This window comes from Dendrobates tinctorius, unplaced genomic scaffold (assembly GCF_039654945.1).
Source record: "Dendrobates tinctorius isolate UK_male_01 unplaced genomic scaffold, ASM3965494v1 ptg000037l, whole genome shotgun sequence".
In the NCBI taxonomy this organism is placed as follows: Eukaryota; Metazoa; Chordata; class Amphibia; order Anura; family Dendrobatidae; genus Dendrobates; species Dendrobates tinctorius.
In genome coordinates this window covers 9,001,432-9,016,700 of record NW_027361705.1, presented here as the reverse complement: position 1 = coordinate 9,016,700, position 15,269 = coordinate 9,001,432, and the positions used below count along the sequence as shown (strand labels likewise).

The 15,269-nt window shown below is 40.2% G+C and overlaps 1 protein-coding gene across 2 annotated transcripts in view; it reads left to right on the top strand.

Moving 5' to 3' along the window:
• Positions 1 to 15,269, top strand: part of BBOX1 (gamma-butyrobetaine hydroxylase 1) — a 426,402-nt gene that overhangs the window by 302,616 nt on the left and 108,517 nt on the right. For both annotated transcript variants that reach the window (XM_073573872.1, XM_073573871.1), the window contains exon 6: positions 12,404 to 12,600. In XM_073573872.1, the coding sequence (XP_073429973.1) occupies positions 12,404 to 12,600 (197 nt within the window). The remainder of the gene's footprint in view (positions 1 to 12,403; positions 12,601 to 15,269) is intronic.

Sequence of the window (15,269 nt, the reverse complement as noted above, 5' to 3'; positions counted from 1 at the left end):
TTATTCAGTCCCACTCTTCCACTCTCCACTGCCCTCTAATGGTCAAACTACAATACTGCACCCTTTCTCTTTATCTCAGCGGATTCACACCAACACTGCGCTACACCTCCGCCTACCCACTACAGACAGGTCTATCCATCGTCCAACTTCCCTACACAGTCTTCCAATCTGGTACAGGGTTGTGCTGAAACTGTCAGTACTTTGATTGACAGCTCAGTGTCCCGTCTGGGGTCAGAGGTGCTGGGCTGTCTTCAGGTGTTCATTATCTCAGGTGAAAACTTCACAGAATGCCATAAAAAACATCAATAAATCATGGTGAGAGAAAGAATGCAAACTCCAAATTAGCACAACTAATGCTATTTCTAGGACAAACAATAAAAAGGGAAAATGAAAATACTGAGAAAAATTTGGAAAACAAATGAAAAGTGGGAGGCAAAGGAGAGGATGCAGGAGAGGCAGGCCCTGCATTATTAGCAGTCCCTAGATCACATAGAGATAAGGTAGAGAGAACCTTATCATAGTGGTATTGTTAGAAGCAATAGGTGCAGTGGATGACAGGTGCCCAGCTGGCCTGAGAAAAACAAGACAGGCAGAAAGAAGGGTATCAGTAAAGAGATTAAAGAGCCAAATACAACCCTGCATAGCTGTGGATCAGAACACATACCATCAGGATCAAGGAGATTTGTGTGGAAGCGCACTGTGTAAGGGTCTGCAGTGTCCGCTGCTAAGAAAGGAAGCACTGGCGAAAACACATGGCCTCCTCTGCCTCCCACTTTTCATTTGTTTTCCAAATTTTTCTCATTAATTTCATTTTCCCCTTTTTAATTGTTTGTCCTGGAAATAGCATTAGAGTTATGCTAATTTGGTGTTTGCATTCTTTCTCTCACCATGATTTATTGATGTTTTTGATGGCGTTCTGTGAAGTTGCCATGTTTTTTTGTTCTGTTTATTTAATGACATGAATTGAGTGATGGTGTTTTTTTACAGTTTCTTTTTGTTTATGGCTTTCTGCAATTTTTGTTAACAGACTGATGAAGGTCAGGTATTGATCGAAACGTCTCTTAATTTTCTGGAATTTCTTCATTCAATAAATAAATATTTCTACACCACATTTGTCTGCTAATGTACATGTGGATTTCCTGAAAGAATAGCCCCATTGTAGAAATTTCAAAATGTATATTTTTTTAATACAGATCATGTGAAAAATAAATTAAAACTACCAAATATAAAAAATAAATACATTTAACAAAGAGCTTGATTTAAACAGTAGATCACTTTCTGATGACTCATTCCTTTAACCACTTCATGACATTTGATGTACGGTTACAACATATTCGGGAAGGGATTCCCACAAACTGATGTAATCCTAAGTCATGGCAATCATGCAGGCACAAGAGCTGTGCCTGCACGATCACCACTGGAAGCTCAGCTTGAATGATTGCCAAGCCACAGCTGTCACAGCCAGGGGCAATGCTCGCACCACTTGGCCGTTTAACCTCTTAAATGTTGCAGGGGCCTCCCTCTCCCACCCGATCAGCAGTCTCACAATGTGGTCACGGGCGCCAATGGTAGTCATGGTAATTGGTGATCATATGCATGGTCTAAAAGATGTTCTGTCAGTGTAAGACTGGCAGTTGTAATGCATTGCAATGCTGTTGCATTGCCAAGCATTATACCAGTGATCAGAGTAAAAAAAAAAGTTAAAGTCCCATAGCGAAATTAAGTAAAAAAGTAAAAAGAAATAGCAAAAAAATTTAAAAAATATTTTTAAAAAATCACAAAATAGAGAACAAAAAATGAAAAAGTATTATACCAATAAATACGTATATTTTATTCTTTTTTCAGTAAAATAGCTTTTATTGTGAAAAAGTGGAAAAACACAAAAATAATTATATAAATGTGGTATTGCTGTAATTGTACTGACCCAAACAATAAAGTTGTCATATCACATTTACTACACGGTGAGTGGCATAAAAAAAAACAGTTCCCAAACTGCTGGTTCCGATTTTTCAGAGGCAAAATTATCAAAAAATGTCATGTGCCTGAAAATGGTACCATTAAAAACATCAATAGTTAATTGCCAATCCTAAAAAATATATATAAATCTGGTATCGCTGTAATCACACCCACCCAAATAATAAAGATGGATAATCACATATTCATCATGAGAAACAGTGTAAAGAATAATTAAAACCAATTCTTAACCTGCTGTTGATTTGTTCATTCTGTCTCCCAAAGACCGCTTGATTATGCACAATCCTTATTGGTAGGCTTTAATGCATAGAAAATCAGAAAACACCAATATGAAAACAATGCAAGCTAATAAAATCAATGAGGTCTTTATTATTAATATATAAAACCAGACACAATAATTACAAGAAATAAATAGACAAGAATGGAATACACCGGCAACAAAAAAACGGGGGATATTACCATAGGAAAATTAAAACCATAGTGGAATCATTGCTAGATCAATAATAAATGTAGCCACAGGGGTATATTTATTGCAGATTATAATTTACTATATAATATAGGCAGGTACGTAAGAAAAATAAGAATATATGAGAATAAAGAAAGTAGATACTACAGTAAACCCCCATCTAACAAAAAAAATCAAAATTGAGCTATATGACAAAAAGACCCTCTATATACCCACATGGCTCCAAGAGTACAGCACCAAGGTAGAGGGTGATTTCCCACCACACCTGACACACTTTTCGCAAGAACAGCTTCGTCCAGGGGTGTCTGTAAAACACATGTGGTGTCAATATGATTGCTGCACTCTTAGATGAATTCATTGAGAGGTGTAGTCAGTAAAATGGGGTCACTTATGTGGGGGTTCTGTTGCTCTGGTACCTCAAGGGCTTTTCCAGTGCCTCATGACACTTGCAATCCATAACAGCCAAGTCTACACTACAATATGGCTCTCCTTCAGTTCTGATTTTTCCGCTGTGTTTGAAATGTACTTCCCAATTACATGTAGGGTATTGGTGCACTCCAGAGAAATTTTAGCAACAAACTGTGAGGTCTGTTTTTTTCCTATTAGCTCTTATAAAAATTAAAAACTTGGGACTAAAACAACATATTATTGGTAAAAATTTAATTATTCTTTCTTCACTGCCCAATGGTATAAAATTCTGTCAGGAACAAGTGCTGTCAATATGATCACTGCACACCTAGATGAATTCATTGGGAGTGTAGTTTGAAAAATGGGGTCTGCTGTTCTGGCACCACAGGGGCTTTGCCAATGTGACATGGCACCCTCAAACCATTCCAGCAAAATCTGAACTCCAGTATGGCGCCTATTCCCTTCTGAGCTTTATACTGGGCTTCAGAATTAGTTTTTTACCTCTTATGGGGAATTGTCATACTCAGGAAAAATTGCACAACAAATTGCATGGTCCATTTTTTTCCTGTTACCCTTGTGAGAATGAAAAATTTGAGGTACATTAAATAGCAAAGACTAAATACAATTAGATGTACATCTGTTCATGTTCTGCATGAATTTTAGAGGCCTCTCAGGAAAAAAACTGTATAATGCTGTCTCTTGAATAACTTGTCAAATGTTATGGCTTTTATCAGAAGAACCTTACATTGAGATGAACTTCGATGTCCTACCAACTGGTTATCTTACACAGACACCCTCAAAATTTTGCACTTACTAAAATTAATCTCCCACTGAATTTGTATTCAGTGAGTTGTATCTCATATCTTTGTCAACTAATTGGCGCCAATCTTTCATTCTGCTTTGGATAATCCCTGGTTGCTACAAGGGTAGAGGGGATTCTCAAAAAGGATTCCTTCATGAAGAGATGATCAAAAAGTATCCATATGTTGGGAACCTTAGCAATGAACTGTAATCTACGGGCAAGGTCCTCCAAAGTTAAATCCTATGTCAGTGCCCTATTCATTGGTCAAGAAGAGATGAAGATCCAAAACAAACAACTACCCTTCTATTGACTCAACAATTCTTAATACAATGTATTAATATGGTGTTTCTAAACTGGAAAATCCTTTTACGTTACAACTTTGATACACGAGGTTCTATGTTCTTACTATAAATCAGAGTTCTCGAAGCATCAGGCGAGATTGTATGAGTGGACATTTCTTAAAAGTACAAGTTCTTGAAAGCTCATTTATTCTCTCAGACTAATAATGCACATACTATTTAATGTGAATATTGTAAAAGTTCAAAGAGAAAGCATAGGTAGAGAACCTTATACATAAGAACAGATGTGCTTGTGAGGTCATGTCCATGTGTATGCCAAGGATTACATACACCCATAGGATTACAAAATTCTGTCCGGTCCAAGCCTTTTGTGCAAACAAAACCATCTATATTCGCTTGGACTGTTAATCTACATTTGACATCACCTGAGAACGATAGATCTGTGATTTATGTTATTTCAATTAACTTTGCAGACTTTATTGCACACAAACAATAGAGTTCAGTGATTAGAAAGAGTTTAGTGTAAACATGAGCGGCTATCATGTCAGCACATGTACATCATTTACTCTGATTGTTCACGGCAACGGGTAAAGATTCAGAAAATCATCTTTAATAACCAATTGTGTCCTCATACAAGATCATACAAGAGCATTACTATCAGCAGGGGCGCATATGTTCAGCTTTTATCTATAGGATCATGAGCTTACCATAGAAATGTCTAAAATGTATTTCTTGGAAACCATTGCTTACTTGGGCTTGAAGCATTTAGAACAGCATTCTTTCATTTTGGACTATTAAATTTTTTTTTTAAAAATTAACTAAACTCAGATTATTTTAATTTTTGGAAATGTTGGTGCCTTCTCTCATCTTAGTGTCAAAGTTTGATTCGGCCACATGAAAAGTGTTAACTGTCATCAAACCTCTTGAAAATGAGACAGGTCCCTCAACATTTTGTCTACAACCACACTAGACATATCAAATTAATATGGCCACATCCTTGTCCTGGTGTTTACCTAGGTTGCATACCAATATGTAGCTGACCTCTGAGATTGTTTGAACCCAGCGGTGTGACCATGATTACCACCAAGACCCACCTCTTCCAACAAGCTTACAACCTGCAGTTATCCTCGGTCCACTACACCGGTGCATGACCAGCTCTACCTTCACCTACTGTATCCTCATCCATTCCTTGTAGACTGTGAGCCCTCACAGGAAGGGTCCTCTCTCTTCCTGTACTAGTCGTGACTTGTATTGTTCATGAATAGTGTTGAGCGATACCATCCGATACCCTAAAATATCGGATCAGATGGTATCGGCCCGATACGAAAAAAGTATCGGGTATCGCCGATTCCGATACCGGAAGTCCCATTCAAGTCTATGGGACTTCCGGTATCGGAATAAGAAAAACCCTTTTCTGTCCTTCGACAGACTGTCATCCGGGCTTTGGGTGCCATATCCCTGTAAAAAATAGAATTTAAAATAAAAAATATTGTTATTCTTACCTTCCGACGTCCCGCGCAGCCTTCCCGCTTCTCTCCACGCTCTCGTTCCCAGTAATCCTTTGCGAAAATGCCCGCGATGGCGTCCGTTCTTGCGGGATCGCGAAGTCTCGCGGTCATTCGTGTGACGTCATCGCGAATTACCGCGAAACATCGCGTTCCCGCGAGAACGGACGTCATCGCGGGCATTTTCGTAAAGGATTACTGGGAACGGCTGCGCGGGACATCGGAAGGTAAGAATAACGGTTCCATGACAATTGTGTACAAGATAATTGTGTACGGACAATTGTGTACAGAAAATTGTGTACAGGCCAATTGTGTCCAAGGACAATTGTGTACAAGGACAATTGTGTACAGGGCAATCGCCTTGTACACAATTGCCTTGTACACAATTGTCATTGTACACAATTGGCCTGTACACAATTGTCTGTACACAATAGTCCGTACACAATTATCTTGTACACAATTGTCCTGTCACCAAGAATAACACCATTTTTTTTTTTTTTTTTTTACATTTTATCTTTTACTACTGATGCTGCATAGGCGGCCTCAATAGTAAAAAGTTGGTCACACTTGTCAAACACTATGTAATTTCCGCGAGAATTCCGGTACGTGTGAACTTAGCCTTACTCTGGTGTTAGCAGAAGTAACAAACAGGTGTTGATAAGCGATGGCAGACCAATAAATGGTGACACTGGTGGTGCGCGCTAGATAGATGATGGTGACAGTGATCTCAACTGCGGCTAAATGCTAAATATGGTGCGCATACTTGTGAAGCCCAATGTTCAGATGAAGGCTAGTTTCACATTTGCGGATGTCAGAGCTGCGGAGGGCTGCATAGTTCGTGAAGCCATACATCCGCATGGCCTGCATACCCAATGTTAAATACAGGTACGCAGGCCGCATGCAGATGTAGGCAGAGCTGAACGGAGGAGGTGCACCAGTGGGCAGAGCTTCATGGATGAACTACGCAGCCTTCCGCAGCACTGACATCCACAAATGTGAAACCAGCCTAATTTAAGTTTCACTTTTTGTATTGAATAACTGAAATTAACTTTTTGATGATGATATTCTAATTTTGTGAGATGCACCTGTATATGTGCATACATAAGTGCAAGGGGAATTAAAAAGGAAATTGCAACCGAGTTAGCCCTTTAAGCTCTTTTCCTTCCCAGGCATCATCCTGGTTTGCTGGATGTTGACACTGGACCGGCATGAGCTGTTCTATTGACAATGTTGCAATTGGATGTCATGATTTAGCAAGTGTATGTTATTTTTGTGGCTGGAACTACCATGTGGCTAGTGTTGGACATAATCAGGGCACTATAGTGCCAATACTAACCACGTTGTAGTACCATACACCCACTTATTATATGGCGCCAGACATTTATCAGTGTCCAGGCTCGGACTGGCCCATAGGGGTACAGGGGAACCCCCCAATGGGCCTCTGTGAAAATCAGGGCCCCCAACCTTACTGTATGGGAAGTACTTGCCATAATTCACTTGATTTACTCTATTCAGAAAAAAGCAGCATCTCATCATTCATTAACCAAACTACCCAGTTTATTATTATATAGAGATATACAGTAGGTACATTTGTGAATGAGGGTAGTGTAATATTTGTATACAGGTGAAAAGTGGGCCAACAAAGTCAACGTTACTGGTGGGCCCTTGCCACCCCAGTCCGACACTGTCAGTGTCTATAATACAGCTCTGTATTGGTGTAATGCTAATGATTAGTGTTGAGCGATACTTTCCGATTTTGAGAAATTCACAAAAGGACATTTTCTGCTCACCCCTCTTCACTCCTAATCACACCTCCGATGCACGGAAACACCCTGACCCCGGTGTATTGTGCATGCACAACATAGAAAAAGATTTTCCAGCGTCTCCAGGAGATAAAATAACAATTGCTTTATTGAAAATATAAAATCTTCTTACCATCAAGTAAAAACAACATAAAGAGGCATATGGAGGGGAGCACTTTCCTACGCGTTTCACCCTGAAAGGGCTTAATCATGGAAACACTTCTTCATCTACTTGATGGTAAGAAGATTTTATATTTTCAATAAAGCAATTGTTATTTTATCTCCTGGAGACGCTGGAAAATCTTTTTCTATGTTGATATTGAGAAATTGGATCGGACCGATACCCAAAAAGTATCGGGTATTGCCGATTCCGATTCCGGAAACCCCATTCAAGTCAATGGGACAGAAATATCGGAATTAAAAAAAACCCTTTCTTTACTTGCACATCCAGTTCGGGAGGGGGGAAGAGTGTGGGCGGTGCGTGGGCGGACACTTTGCGTGTCTGTGTGTGCGTGCGGGGTCGGTACGGGCCTCTCGGGGGTCTGTGCGGGCCTGTCGGGGGTCTGTGCGGCCTGCCGGGGGTGTGTGCGGGCCTGGCGGGGGTCTGTGCGGGCCTGCCGGGGGTCTGTGCGGGCTGCCGGGGGTTGTGTGTGTGTGTGCTATGCCTGCTACAATGACAGTGATTGACACATTAGCCAATGATGGGACAGTATAATCCCATCATCCGGCTAATGTGTTGAATGTAAAAAACAAAACAAAAACATACATACTACATACATACTACATATATACTGCATTCATACAACATACATACATACTACATACATACTTCATATATACTACATTCATACAACATACATACATGCTACATACTACATACATACTTCATATATACTACATTCATACAACATACATACATACTACATACATATTTCATATATACTACATTCATACAACATACATACATACTACATATATACTACATTCATACAACATACATACATACTTACTTCATATACACTACATTCATACAACATACATACTACATACATACTACATATATACTACATTCATACAACATACATACTACATACTACATACATACTTCATATATACTACATTCATACAACATACATACTACATACTACATACATACTACATATATACTACATTCATACAACATACATACATGTTACATACTACATACATACTTCATATATACTACATTTATACAACATACATACTACATAGATACTACATATATACTACATTCATACAACACATGCATACTACATACTACATACATACTACATATATACTACATTCATACAACATACATATATACTACATGCTACATACATACTACATTCATACAACATACATACAACATACATACTACATATATACTACATTCATACAACATACATACATTGTACATACTACATACATACTACATACATACAACATACATAAAACATACTACAGACATAAAACATACATACTACATACATGCTACATACAATACATTCATACATTCATACAATACATACATATAGACATACAGTACATATAACATAGAGTACATACTCACCATCACTTGTCACTTTGATCCCCGAAGCCAGTGTCATCTTTAAAAAATTTAAATAACAAACAACCGATATACTCCCTGATCCGCAGAAATCCACGAGTGTCCCACGATGATCTCCCGTGGAGAACAGCAGCATCAGCTGATGCCACCGTTCTCTAGGGGCCCCAGGAATACAATGACGGGAGGTAGATATCCTTCCGCACTGTATTCCTCTGCCACTGTAAAAAAAGAGTCCCTAGTCTCACTTTTGGCATTGCTGTGTGAGAAAGTTCCCACGCAGCTTTTGCCATAAAGTGAGACCAGTGAACTATAGTAACCTCTCAGTGATGCACTACAGGAGATCGTCGTGGGACACTCGTGGATTTCTGCGGATTAGGGAGTATATTGCTTGTTTGATATTTTAATATATTTTACAGTGAGATGACACTGGCTTCGGGGATCAAAGTGACAAGTGATGGTGAGTATGTACTCTATGTTATATGTACTGTATGTCTATATGTATGTATTGTATGAATGTATTGTATGTAGTATGTATGTAGTATGTGTGTATGTTGTATGAATGTAGTATGTATGTATGTATGTTGTATGAATGTAGTATATATGTAGTATGTATGTAGTATGTATGTTGTATGAATGTAGTATATATGTAGTATGTATGCAGTATGTAGTATGTAGGTATGTATGTATGTTGTATGAATGTAGTATATACTGTATGAAGTATGTATGTAGTATGTATGTATGTTGTATGAATGTAGTATATATGTAGTATGTATGTAGTATGTATGTATGTTGTATGAATGTAGTATATATTAAGTATGTATGTAGTATGTATGTATGTTGTATGAATGTAGTATATATTAAGTATGTATGTAGTATGTATGTATGTTGTATGAATGTAGTATATATGTAGTATGTATGTATGTATGTTGTATGAATGTAGTATGTATGTAGTATGTATGTAGTATGTATGTATGCATGTTGTATGAATGTAGTATGTATGTAGTATGTATGTATGTATGTATGTTTTAAAAATGTTGTATATATGTAGTATGTATGTATGTAGTATGTAGTATGTATGTTTTTTTTTTACATTCAGCACATTAGCCGGATGATGGGACTACTACTGTCCCATCATTGGTTAATGTGTCAATCACTGTCATTGTAGCAGGCATAGCCCATCGGACGATGCCCGCACACACACACAACCGCCGGGAGGCCCGCACAGACCCCCGGCAGCCCGCACAGACCCCTGGCAGGCCTGTACAGACTCCCAGCAGCCCGCACAGACCCCCGGCAGGCCCGCACAGACCTCCTGCAGGCCCATACAGACCCCTGGCAGGCCCGCACAGCCCGCACAGACCCCCGCAGGCCTGTACAGACCCCCAGCAGGCCGGCAAAGACCCCCGGCAGCCCGCACAGACCCCCGGCAGGCCCGCACAGACCCCCGGCAGCCCGCACGGACCCCCGGCAGGCCCACACAGACCCCCGGCAGCCCGTACAGACCCCCGGCAGCCCGCACGGACCCCCGGCAGGCCCGCACAGACCGCGCATCATGATGTGCACAGACCGCGCATCATGATGACATCATTTCAGCAGCCAATCACAGCCACAACACTGGCTCATTGCATTATGGGAACTTCCGATTCCGGTATCCGATATCGTAAAAATATCGGTACTCGGTATCGGAATTCCGATACAGCGAATATTGGCCGATACCCGATATTTGCAGTATCGGAATGCTCAACACTACTAATGATTCCAGACTCGACCTTCTTCATCTCTTATTCTTCTGCACCACCAGGTCTCTTGTTATTGCTTCCTGCTTGTTTTCTTCCATCCATTTTTCCTCCCTACACAGCTACCCTGCTTTCTCCGCTTCACTCCTCTGCTTGCTGTTTCAGTACTTCTCACTTGCTCTGTCTCTTTCTTATGGTCATCGCTCTAATCCCCTTCCCTGCTTCTGCTCCAGGAGGCCAGAGAGAACATTGTGCTAAAGTGGATTCAAGGGACGTGGATAAAAATAACTAGTGATTAGGGATGAGCTAACCCGAACTGTAAAGTTTGGGGTTCGGATCGGTAGGTATCTGGTGTTGAACTCCCAGAAGTCGTTACTGTTTGGAGTTTGCATGCTTAATAAAGCTGCTTGAAAGGCTGCAGCGCAGTCAATCAACAAGCTTTTCAGCCATGGGCAGTTCAGGAGCCATCACAACCATGTCAATTATTGGCATGGTTGTGATTGGCCGGCAACACCTGTGACTTGGCCTGTACAACTGCAAGGGGCCCATATATAATTCTTGCATGTGGCCCCTATTCTGTCTGTGTCCGCCAGTGGATCAGGTACACCATTTTAAGACTCATTTTACATATCAATTGGGCTGGTGCATTTGCAATTGGGGTAATGGGATTGTGGGATTAATGTCACCTCCTGGCACTGACATCAAGCCCAAGGGTGAGTAATGGAAAGGTGTCTATCAGACACCCCCATTAGTAACCCAGTAGTCAAAAGAAATAAACACATATACAAAAGTCCTTTATTTGTAAAATCACTCCCTGACAATTTCCCTCTTTCACCCATTTATTAAAAAAAAAATTAACAGCTGTCCGCCCTAATCCAAATGGAGGTCCCTTGACAATCCTCATCTTGTTCACCCAGTGTATGGAGCTGCACTCAGAGAATAAAGCTCCAAAGACTGGATTAACAGCCACAGCTGGGTCTCACGCTGTATGCTGCTGGGTCTCACGGAGTCCAGCGTAAGAGCCGGAATGAATCCTGCAGGTAGTTCAGGTGCTCCATGTCAATAGAGCAGCTCATCTTCTTCCAGGCTGCTTTTATGACAGATGTGGCTTCTGATGTCATGGTGATTGACAGCCGGCTCCCCTGCAATTAGGCAGCAGACAGTAGGCTGTCAATCAACTGACATCAACAGTCATGCCCTGTCAACAAAACAGAGAGGAAGATAAACTGCTCTTCTGGCAGCGCGACATCAGTGGAAGCCACTGAATCGCCGGCAGGAGCAGTCTGTGATTGCTCTGTGTTGGCAAAGATTTGTACCAGGCTCAGTTAAAAGCTAGTTGACAACTGCCTGCCTGTTGGTGCTTAGGTCTGTTTCACACTTCCGCTTTTTCAAATCCGTCAAAATCCGTTGGTTTCCGTAAAAAAACGGATCCGCCATTTTTTTGCAGGATCCGTTTTTTTTGTCCCATAGACTTCCATTAGTGGTTACCGCGGATCCGTCAAAAAAACGGATCCGTTTTTTTAAAAACGGATCCGTTTGCATCAGTTTCCGTCAAAAAAACGGAAACGGATCCGTTTGGCGGACACAAAAACGGAAGTGTGAAACAGGCCTTAGGTCCATGTTAAGAATTAAAGAGTGCTGGGTAACCGCTTTAAGTGAGGTTTAAAAAAAGTGACAGATTTACACAGTGGACAATATCAAGTTTCAGAAATGAGATGGAAAACCACTTTGAAGATAAAATTTTGAAGCAGCCCCCTACATAATGTATTGCATTTGCATGTTTGTATAGCACTGTTCTTCACTGTGTGATTTTCATCCATCAGGTACAATTTCTTCACTGTTTAAAACAAGCTGAAACTGGAGGTGAGAGTGAAGTGGTAGACGGGTTCCACGTGTGCAACAAACTGAGAAAGCAGAACCCAGAAGCATTCGACATCCTCACAGCCACACAGATCGACTTCACAGACATTGGGGTTGATTATTGTGATTTCTCCCTCCAGTCCAAACAACGGATTATAGAGTAAGATCTTCTAAATGTAGTTATTTTGGGGAAGGTGTGCAATTAGAGCTGTAAGGAGATAATTAGAAAGGAAAAGGCTGCCCCCTTGTGGAATAAAGTAATACAAAAGGATTTGGATAACAGATATTTTTTTCTTTTCAAGTATAGTGATACTAGATTTCTGCTCTTATCCTTTTTATTTAGTGCTAATTTTGTGGTAGTTTCCAAAGGGGTGTGGCTCACGGAGAAATAAGGCAGAACAGCCTAAAAGCATGACCACACAGAATCCTATGTGCAACACTTTCTGATCTTTTTGACCTAGTGACAAGTCATCTTTAAGGGAAGGAGTCCATAAATATGTCATCACTACATTTTGCGCTACCAGAAGGGGGCACTACAGCAACGGTAGAGCTGTTATTATGAGTGCACAGTACACCAAGGGGATGAAGTTGTGGAAAGCTTAACGAGATGAGACTATAGTTTGAAAATAATGTATTAGGTTTCCAGAGAAAATATCAGCAGGTTGAATGTGAAACTAGATACTTAGGATATGAAAAGTAGCTGCTGTTAAGAGGGCTCTCCAATGTGAACAATTCTTTATTATTAGACATGCATTCATATGACCTTAATTCGCTAACTGGGATCTCCTGTGAGAAAATCTGACACTATGGCTACATTCCCACCATGAGCTGTTGATGAGTCTTAATTTCTGCACCTATTATTTAAATTAAATTACTTGCGTTTTTCCATTTTTTATCACGTTTTTGACGTTGGGTTTTTGACCTCTTTTTTGGTTAGTCATGTTTTAAAAAAGCTGCTATGATTTTGAAGCTTCCTATTATTTGGCTTTGAAAAAAATGTATTGATATACTTAAGTGCAGATTACATGCGTTTGTTATGTGTTTCTGCTGCAGAAACGCGCTGAAAACGCATGTGCATTTTTTTACTTGTGAATTATCTGCATCTAATGCAAGTCTATGGGGAAAATTTGCACAGAAAACTCAGCGTACCTGTAGAAGAATTTGACTTCCTGCAGATTAGAAACACCGCAGGTCAGTCTACACTAAGTAAAAAGCAGCATGGTGGGCTTGAGATTGCTACAAACCTCATCCACTTTTGTGGAACTGTAAGAAGCTGAGTTTTTCACTCAGCAAAAAAAATGCACTGTCAAAAACAAACCAAAAGCTCATCATGGGAACGTTGCCTAAAACCCCAATTATTAAAGTTTTAGCACACATAGAAATATTTTTACTCCAGTCCTGGCTAGTTCTGTCCAAGTGGATGGAGTTAGGGTGGGCATCGCGGGGGTCATCCGAAAAATTGTTTTAAATTTTATGCCACTTTAGTGGCGTAAATTACACCAGAAATATATGCCAACCCCTCAATTGATTAAATTTTCTGTTGGATGCTCATGGCAGTTGTAAGATGCTTCTGCTTCACTAAAGGGGTTATCTGCTCCAAATCGATAAGTCTGCAATCACTCTGTGTGAATGCAGATTCATGAATCCCTTACCAGCATACGCACTGTGCGTTGTAAAGATTTGCTGGTTTCTGGGTGGGGAGCGCAGGGTATGTATGAGTTACATACTCTCGTCCATGATCCGTTTAGTGGATGTGGCCTTGATCCATACACATGAGCGAGGCCGTGCTTCATCTAGCAACACGGCCGGCCAGTGGATGTTGCTAACTAGAGGGAATGGCTTCGCTCCATACAAGTGTATGGAAGCAAGGCTTTGACCACTGGACAGGAGTGTGTATAACGCATACATACCCTCTGGTCACAGGTTAGAAGCCGGTGAATCCCTACAGAGCACAGTGCATGCACTGGAGAATTCCTAAGTCTGGAGTCACACAGAGTGACTGCAGACTTATTGATTTGGAACGGACAACCCCTTAATAAGTGCATGCTCCTTCATTATTTAGTTGAACAGCAGAGATTGGAAGGAACTATAAACTACTGGACACCTGAAATTGGGTTCTGAAACTTTGGATATCAGAGTTTGGTCCACTAAAGGCTAGAAAATTGGGACACTAGGGAAAATTTTTCCTTTGATGCCAAATGAGGTTACTTTGGTTCTGGATATTAGATGCAGAACAGGTTTAAATGGATACTCCAACATCATATACAAGTAAACTGTAAAACGGAACATAAGAGGAGGGCCAAGAAATTCTGACACATAGTGCTGGTAGGAGCTTGAAAACCATAGTTCTAATTTTGCTGCTTTATTTCAAAGTTTGGTCTAAACAAATATGAACCATGTATAGAAAATTCTGAAGAATATTTTTCCTTTCAAAGCTAGCAGAAACTGGAAAACCCATAAAATAATATGCTATGTATCAACACTTAAACAAATTGTTCAGAAAGTATCTAGGGCAAATTTGTGGACATATAGTATATCAAGCAACATTCTCTAAACCGAAGTAATGAACATGTTAATTGAAATTATGAAGTAGAAACCTAAGACCCTAGTCAGTAACCACAACTGGTCTACTTTTCTCTGAAGACTAAAGATCGTTAATTATTGCTAATTAAAGGCATATATGACACTGGGCACTTTAAATTTGGGACAGGAGCGTGACCTGCCTTGGGATATACTGGCTGTTATACAATTGTGTAAGCTTGGAGGAACTTCAATGCTCTGATTTAATCAGTGCTACACTACTCAATTACTTTCATGCCAGTATTCCTA